Source organism: Brassica oleracea, chromosome C2 (assembly GCF_000695525.1).
Source record: "Brassica oleracea var. oleracea cultivar TO1000 chromosome C2, BOL, whole genome shotgun sequence".
Taxonomy (NCBI): domain Eukaryota; kingdom Viridiplantae; phylum Streptophyta; class Magnoliopsida; order Brassicales; family Brassicaceae; genus Brassica; species Brassica oleracea.
Genome location: NC_027749.1, coordinates 49,150,609 through 49,160,137, shown reverse-complemented (window position 1 = coordinate 49,160,137; position 9,529 = coordinate 49,150,609). Strand labels below are relative to the sequence as shown.

Below are 9,529 nucleotides of genomic sequence, written 5' to 3'. Positions count from 1 at the left end.
TTCTACGTCAACTTCTTCCACTTTTTAATAGAAGATATAAAAATGCAATAGAAATGGAAGGGAACCGGGTCCGGCAAATCGGGTCCAGCAAAAGTTGGCATTTGAATCCGTGATTCGTACTGTTTAAGACTAAAGTGATTCAATTCGTAAGTGGCGTTAACTTGTTTACATGATTTTTATATACAAAAGTGTTGGATAGTCAACTAGGACTAGCTAGTCGGTAGAGACACTGATTTTTCGTTGTCAATCGAAACGTTTGGTTCATGTGAACATGTATTAGAGTATATATATATATATATATATATAAGTTGGTTCAGATGGTTTACTATTAGTTATATATCGATTGGATTTGACAAAAGTTCCTCTTAAGTTTTTTTAGGGTTCGTAACAGTTAAATAAGACATCAACCATTTGCTAATTAAAATGCCACTAATCTGGAGAAAATAATTATAAAAGACAGAATTATAACTCTTTGCATTTTCTTAATATATTATTAATATTTATTAGATTTCAATATTACACTTGAAAATATCAAATTCCACAAGAGTTTCCTCCTGGACCACCATAATTAAAATAGAAACCAAGTAGATCTCGGAATATAGATTCCTTACCAATTGTTAGCCCATAGCATTTGGGACTATCTAGAAGCACTTCAGTATGAAAATAATTCATTTTACGCTGCACATAATTGGAATCCAAAACTTCGATATTTGTGAAAATTGCTGAATCATTAGGGTGATTAACATTCGGAAGTTGACCATTACCCATCTCAGGGCTTGAACCAGAACGTGAAGCCTGAACCACACCAGCAGCTCCAACCATAATTGCACCATTGTCTAAAAGATTAAATAGCTCTTTTGGCCAATATCCAATATCGATGTTGGGTTCACCCAGTTCTGTAATCCACCAGTTTCCTGTATTTTTGTCCTTTTCACATATAATTAATAAACAAATAAGTATTTGTTAATTTATATGACTCGCAGTAAAAAATGTGCTAAACAAATTATTTGAAAGGAGGAAATTTACGGACTATTTAAAAAGTTATAGTTATATATACATCAACCACTAATTTGATTGTATAAATTTCATGATTCATAAATCCTTAACTCCTTAGTGGGAATGACATATGTGAAATAAATATATAAAATTAAGAAAAATACCTGATGGATGGAGTAATGCAGCCAGAGAAACTGGCCAGTCGGAACATCAATGGGTTGAACTATGGGAACCGTCTGCGATACTTGAACAAACCCTGAACATGCTGTGTTGTAACATCCTTTTCCATCTTTACCCTACAAAATCATATTTATATTTACATATTATTTTATTTAGATATTCAACAAGTGTAGTATATTGTCTCAGTGCCGTGCCCAGAGTACTAGGGGCCTAAGGCAAAATAGTCCAATTTTTTATTATAGATAATAATACAAATTGTTTCAAAAAGAAAGAAAGATAATAATACAAATTGTAATACTAGTCAAATAATAATTTTAATATAAAATGTAAATAAAAATTGGTATTTTGTTATTTCAGATTTTGAAGTTGTTATATAAAAGGAAAATTATAGAAAGTTCCAGTAGAAATATATTATTTTTGATGGGAAAAAAATATATCTAACTTTTAAACTGACAAAAAGAAAATCAACGTCAAAGGAGGAGAAAAAGCTTGTGTCCACGACAATAAGTGAAACCAGAGAAGAAAGTTTGAATTATTTAGAAGAAAACATAGGGTTTTTTTCCAGTAAGACACTAACTATATTATCATTTTGCTAATGACTACAAATATGGGGCCCCAAAATTTCCTAAAACAAGTGGGGCCTGAGGCTAATGCCTCAAAACTTATACCATTCGCACGCCTCTGTATTGTCTACACAACTGAAGAAACCAAGAATATATATCACATGCACACCTTCCAAAATCCATATGTCCAAGTACGTCCGTCACCAAAAAAGCTTGGATTTATCTGTAAAAGATTTGCAATATTTTAGGAGTATCCATACCATCAAACGAATTAAAGAAACAAAACAGTAAAATGTAAACCTACCATCCAACCCGCTGAAATAAAATTGACCTCATTATCCGACCCATTGCCTATATATATTTGACTATACGAGGCTTGATCTTTTGCGATGTCTAGTTCAAACATTTTAAACCAAGCTTCTACACCATGATATGGACCATTCAATGACCTTACTCCAGCAAACTACCAAAAGTAAATGTTAGTCACCATTGTGTCCAATGTTACATATATATATACTCCATATATTAATACTTAATATATAGATATAAGAAAATATGAGGTGTACGATATTAAGAGGAAATTGAATGTTTTACATGTGTTCCAGGACTATCAGGTGATAGAAAATGAACATGGTTCTTGGCCAAAACCTGAGTGTTGGTGGTGAATTCTTTTGTATTTCTCCATACAGGAATTGTCCCATCTGGACATGGTATTTTCTGTTTTTGTACTTTGTTTATGCCAATTTGACTTTTCAGTTCAGTCCTTGAAACTGATGGTTTCATCTTTCAAAAGGTGCAAATATAGTAAAGTTAAAAATCACATTTCATAAAAAATCTTTGTAGGACCAATTTTTTAAATCATGCACCTGAATCGTATGGTATTTGAGTAAGGGATGATCAAGTCCTGATTGCATATAAATACCTATACAATCATATGTTACATTTTCACCTATCTGTTAATGAAAAAGGATGTTGATCTCATTACATGATATAAGAAAAATGATGCTGACTTAATTAAATAGATTAAAATATGGGAAACATATATGTGTCCAAAGTTTTTGTTTTAAATCTGACCTTGAAGGATTTGAGAGGTACGGTACTTTGACCGGAATGAACTAAGACTCCTGAAAATAAAAGAGAGAAGAGATTCATAACCAGAGCCATCCTAATTCCTTTTGACATTTTTGTTTTTGTTGTGTTGAGAATGCTCTGTTATATACATATATATACATATTAAGACGTCAAGGAATGAATAGCAAATTAATTACAATTATGTTTGATTTGTTTGTTTTTGGTAATATGTATTCTAAATAAAGAATATAGGGATAAATGTTTGACTGGCATTATGTTACTATACATTATGAAACCTTTTTTGGTAAAATTATGAAACTTTATAAACTAAATGAGTATTAAATGAGGAATGGTTGACAAAAAAGAAAAGAAAAGAGGAATGAAAGTTCTTTGACCAGGAAAAGTTTGTTAGTCAATTACAAAATATAAAAAATGTAATAAATGAATATTAATTTGTTTTGAGGTTATGCTGATTAGTTTATGGCTAATAGGAGCGAAAGGTGATGCACAATCAACACTTTCATCTCTGTTCTACAATATAGTTTCCATTCAATTATTTGCATTTCTAAGTATATGATATTATTCTTGAAGTGTTGAAGAATTGGCCAGAGAGAGGATTCTTAACACTGGAAAAACTTAATCCCTTACCCTTTTCTTGTGTTTGCAATACCATATTTTTCAGAAACTACGTGTAGTTGCTTTTTTTATTCAGGAATAGGCGGAGTTTGTGTGCTATTAAACACAAGTATGGTGCAAAAGTGTTGGTGCAGGTACATCACATCATATGATGGGTAATGCTAATTTCTTTAGTAAATCTTGTGTTGGTATAACATTATAAATACACTTGGTTTTCGTTAAGATTTTGCAAATCACCGTGCGTTTGAGATTCTCTCCAAGTACTGCTCCAGTCATCACGTTTTCAATGATATCAAAGTGCGATCTTGTCTTCAGCATGATATCATATAAACTGCACTTTTTGTGAGTTTTCTGAAAGGTGAAAGGGTATAATCTTGAATGGCCGGCATACTTAATCAAGTTTTTAATTTGTGTTGTGTGGACTTTTTGTTTTTTTTTTTAAGAAACGAAAGAGTTACTACAGAGATTCTGTCATTGAAAGTGTGACGTCCAAGTTACTTGTCAACACGGGCTTTTTGGAGTTGCCTTCATAGTTATATTCGAATATGAGCTTTTTGGAATTGCCTTGTGAGGCAAGCTAAGTGAGTATTCCGTTTACCCTATATTCTTCATGAAACACACTATCCCTGCAATGCAGTATTTGGTAGGGACACGTCCGGTCCACCAAAAGACAGCGTCATCTGACGTGACCAAAAGATCAATCAAACAAAAACAAATAAACAAATCAAAAGACCAAGTGATGAAAGTAACTTACGACCGAGGTTCACGGGGAGTTTGTGGTCAAGTGGTTAAAGAAATGGCTTGGGATTTCACCACATTTCAGGTTCGATAACTAAGTCATATTTTTTTGGTCATAAACTATAAAATAAAAGCGATGTTAAGGAAATAGACGAATGTAAAAGACGAATACAAGAACGATAAGAAATCATATTCGCAAAGAGACATGGAGTCGAGATATGATCTCTTTCCTTAACTCAAAATATTCGCTCCGTTAGTGTGACGGGACTGTACGAATATAGAGTCCCAGGATACAACCATGGCAGACGAATCACGGCTCAGTCGTGATCGCCCTATCGAAACGATAAGAAATCGTATTCGCAAAAAGGCATGGAGTCGAGAGATGATCTTTTTCCTTAACTCAAAATATTCTCTCCGTTAGTGAGACGGGACTGTACGAATATAGAATCCCAGGACACAACCATGGCAGACGAATCACGCCTCACTCGTGATCGCCCTATCGAACTATAAACTCTACGAAACACTCTCGCATTATTTACTTACGCTAAGGGATTTTCTCTGTTTGTTTTCGATGTAAAAACGTAGTGAAATGAAGAAGGAGGAGAGTCGATATTTAAAGAGACAGAGAAGACCCACTTCCCGCAACAGTTGCTGCACGTGGGCGAAAATCTCGCGGAGATCGAGGGAAGTTGAGTTGCGAAACTCTTTCCGCAAGACTCTCTCTTTTCTTGTTTAAAAATTTAGAGAGGATAAAATTCATGACGTTTTTATTTTCTAGACAAACTACTTGTCGTTTTAGAAAAAAAATCATGTTGTTTTTCCTTGTATTGAATGGCACAACGTTGAGCTTAACTTGGTCCAAAAGAATATTCTTATTGGGCCGGAGGCCCTCCACCAAGACCCAAGACCCAAGACCCAAGCCCACGCCGAGCCGGCCGGACGGCGGCGGCGGCGCGTGCGTGGGAGCCAGCTCTCTCTCTGAGCCGTTTAAACCATGTTATATGTCTGAACATATATAAACTCCTCTCTGAAACCAAATTTCCCCGATGTGGGACTTTTGCAATTTCCATTCATTAAAGCCAAGGGTTTTTAGTGTAACCCATAGGCCCATTTCATTCACCATTTGCCTTTTATTAATAAAGCCATAAGGCTTTAATAAATTGGCCCAACAATCTCCCACATGAATAGAAATAACTCTAAACATATGCAGACTAAATGAAGACTCGATAGACTCTTAAAAATATATATATATACTTATTCTAATCCTGACTAGACTAGATAGACTTATTCTAATCCTGACTAAAATAGACAGACTTATCGAGAGTGTTTGCGAAAATTAAATATGTTTGAGTTGGTGGCATTTTTAAGCCTTGAACCACTCATAGTTAATATCTGTCGGGTTTACTTTACCAGAAGGTGAACATGATGTCTTGAACCAACCGGTGTTTTATGTAAACCGAGACAACATGCATAACACGCTTCATTTTCTCGTAGAACTTAGTTCTCTATTGTGTTCATTGTGGTCCTGAACTATTCCTGGTTTTCATGAGTGAAATTAGAGAATATAGCCTAGCATTCATTCTCCTAGAAACGGACGGCCTCATTTCACACTCATTAGGTGATTGACCATGAGAAGTATTGAGTAATACTCCGCTTTAGAAGCTGTGGAATCATTAAAATCTTATGCTTATCCTTCTCACATTTGTTAGCACTTTTATCATCTTAGGAGCTGGGAAGAGGCTACTTTGTCTCAAGTGCTTTGGTTAGATTCAGTTTGATTTTGTTTTCCCTTTGAACCTACGTCTTGTGATCTCCAGTCATGATAGGTAGGGTTGCAGTCAAGCATTCTCATTTGTTATAGGCTTTAAACCCATTCATTTTGATGATTTAGCAACAACATCTCGTGACAAATCTTTTGTAAATGGATCCGCTAGGTTGTCAGCCGATTTGATGTAGTCTATTGTGATTACACCAGTTGAGATAAGTTGTCTAATGGTTTTATGTCGTCTTCTGATGTGACGAGATTTACCATTGTATAGATTACTCTGACCTCGAGCTATAGCTGATTGACTATCACAATGTATGCGTATAGCTGGCACTGGTTTCTCCCACATAGGAATATCTTCCAAAAAATTTCTAAGCCATTCAGCTTCTTCTGCTGCTTTGTCTAAGGCTATGAACTCAGATTCCATGGTAGATCTGGCTAACACTGTTTGTTTGGTAGATTTCCATGATATTGTTGCTCTTCCTAGTGTAAAGACATATCCACTCGTGGATTTTGAGTTTTTAGAATCTGATATCCAGTTAGCATCACTGTATCCTTCTAAAACTGCTGGTTCTTTACCATAGTGAAGCCCAAAATCTTTGGTGTAGCGCAAGTAATTGAGTACCCTCGTTATAGCTTTCCAGTGTGTATGACCTGGATTACTTGTATATCGACTAAGTACGTTTACTGCATGCGCCTAGATCTGGTCTCGTACAATTAGTCAAGTACATGATACTTCCGATCACACGTGCATACTCGTTTTGTGAAACCGCTTCACCTGAATTCTTTGTCAAGTGCATTTGGGGATCTAACGGAGTTTTCGCCGTACTATTAGAGTAATTTTTAAATCTCTCTAATATTGTTTGAGCATAATGAGATTGGGTTAAGATAATTCCGTTTGAATTTCTTGTGACATTAATCCCGAGAATTACATCTACTAATCCCAAGTCTTTCATCTCAAATGTCCCTTTGAGCATGTTCTTTGTTTGATTGATAATGTCTTTATTGCTTCCAATAATGAGCATATCATCTACATATAGACATAGCAAAACATACGCATTTTTGGTAGTTTTGTAGTATATGCATTTGTCATATTCATTTATCTTGAAACCATTTGACATCATTATATTGTCAAATTTTTTGTGCCATTGTTTAGGAGCTTGCTTAAGCCCATAAAGTGTCTTTACAAGTCGACATACTTTGTCTTCCTGTCCGGGAATGACAAAACCTTCAGGTTGTTTCATGTAAATTTCCTCTTCTAAATCACCATTTAGAAAAGCGGTTTTTACATCAATTTGATGGATTTCTAGGTCCCTTAAGGCTGCGATTGCTATCATCAGTCTTATTGATGTTATTCTCGTCACTGGAGAATATGTATCAAAATAGTCAAATCCTTCCTTTTGTCGAAATCCTTGAATTACAAGCCTAAATTTGTATTTTCCACCAGGTTTTCGTGTCATTATCCATTTATTCCCTAATGCTTTGCAGCCAGGTGGTAAATCCGTTATGTAATAAGTATAATTTTGCATGATCGAATCAAATTCACTCCTGACCGCTTCGTTCCAGAATGGAGCTTCTGGTGAAGCCATGGCTTCTGCCAAAGTTTTTGGAACATTTTCTACTAAAAATGCCATTAGGAAATCTTCACCAAAAGATTTTTCCTTTTGAGCTCTTTTGCTTCTTCGAGGTTTATCTTTTTCTTCATTTTCTGAAATATCATTTATAGAAATCTCGACGTTTGTCTCAGTTTCTGAGTTTTTGTCATTGTCTCTTTCTTCTCGAGTTCGTTTTGAACCTTGTTTTTCCTTATATGGAAAAATATTTTCGAAGAAAGATGCATTTCTTGATTCCATGACTGTATTTTCATGAATGTCTGATATTGCAGATTTATGTACCAGAAATCGATAATCATTACTGTTATGTGCATATCCGATGAAGATGCAATCCACTGTTTTAGGTCCAATAGTGACCTTTTTAATTTGGTGGCGGTACCGCAACTTTTGCCAAGCACTCCCACACTTTGAGGTATTTATACGAAGGTGAATTACCTTTCCATAATTCATATGTAGTTTTGCCAGTTACTTGGTGTGGAATTTTGTTGAGGATATAATTAGTCGTAAGCCACGCTTCCCCCCACATGTTCTGGGGTAACCCAGATTCCTGCAACATTGCATTCATCATCTCTTTTAGAGTTCGATTCTTGCGTTCAGCAACTCCATTAGATTCTGGTGAGTAAGGAGCTGTAGTTCGATGGATTATTCCATGTTCTTTACATAATGCATTGAGTGGACAATCATACTCGCCTCCTCTGTCGCTTATAACTACTTTAATAGTTGTTTTAAGCTGATTTTCGACCTCGAGTTTAAATTCTTTAAATTTTTCTAAGGTTTCGTCTTTGCTATGTAATAAATATACATGACAATATTTTGTGCAGTCATCTATGAAGGTCACAAAGTACTTTTTTTCACCTCTAGTTTGTATGTATTTTAAATCACATAAATCGGTATGAATTAAATCTAGAGGTTTATTAGTTCTTTCAACACAAGGTGATGGCGTTTTCGTGAGCTTAGCCTGTACGCATACTTCACATTTTAGTTTACTTGTTTTACATTTAGGAATTAGATTTAAATTCATTAACTTTGTATAGATTTGTAGTTTACAAGGCCTAATCTTTCATGCCATATATTAAAAGACTCAACCAAATAAGCAACTGGCTCTTTCTTATTCATTGAAACTTTTGAAGCTACAACTTTCGGAGGGACTGTCATTACATTCAACTTGACAAGTCCACCCTTAACATACCCTCTTCCCAAATACATCCCATTTTTCCTAATCACGAGCTTGTCCGCCTCAAAATTTGTGGCGAATCCATTCTTGCTGAGCAAGGTTCCCGAGACCAAGTTCTTCCTCGTGTCAGGCACATGCTTCACATTCGTCAGAGTGACTTCACGTCCAGATGTCATGTTCAAAATCACATTGCCGCGTCCTTCAATCTTGGAGACTGCAGTGTTTCCATTCTAAGCTTCTCCTGAGTCTCGCCTTTCTGATAGGTGCTGAACATCGCCCTATCGGTGCAAATGTGGGTGGTTGCACCAGTGTCATACCACCATTCCTTGGGGTTGTTGCTTTCAACCATGTTGGCTTCAGTCACCACAGCAACGAGATCCTCCTCTGTGAGATTTGCCTGAGCCTTCTCATCCTTGATCTTTTTGCGACACTCAACAGTCTTGTGCCCCACTTTGTGGCAGTAGTGACATTTTCCCTTGAACTTCTCCACATTCGCATTGATCTCAATACCTTTGTTCTTGAAGTTTTTTCCAGAAGCCTTCAAGGCTGCAGCAGTTTTGGAAGGCTTGGCAGGAGAATTAGTGTGTGCATTTCCTTTGCCTTTGTGCTCAGCCATGTTGACACTGTGCTCCTTAGCAGTGACCTTGTCAGCAATTCGGTTTCTGGATTCCATCTGAAGCCTCATGATGAGCTCCTCGAGCCCCATCTTCTTCTTCTTGTGCTTCAAGTAGTTCTTGAAATCCGCATAGCTTGGAGGAAGCTTTTCAATGAAGCTGAGAGTTGTGAATGTCTC

General features: G+C 36.0%; 1 protein-coding gene across 1 annotated transcript; it reads right to left on the bottom strand.

Moving 5' to 3' along the window:
- Positions 1-531: 531 nt before the first annotated feature.
- Positions 532-2,921, bottom strand: LOC106324494. The gene is made up of 7 exons (XM_013762457.1): positions 2,814-2,921; positions 2,606-2,692; positions 2,334-2,522; positions 2,044-2,202; positions 1,909-1,962; positions 1,161-1,292; positions 532-927 (listed from the first exon to the last, which is right to left on the bottom strand). The coding sequence occupies exons 1-7, from the start codon at positions 2,919-2,921 to the stop codon at positions 532-534; spliced, it is 1,125 nt and encodes a 374-aa protein (XP_013617911.1).
- Positions 2,922-9,529: the final 6,608 nt, after the last annotated feature.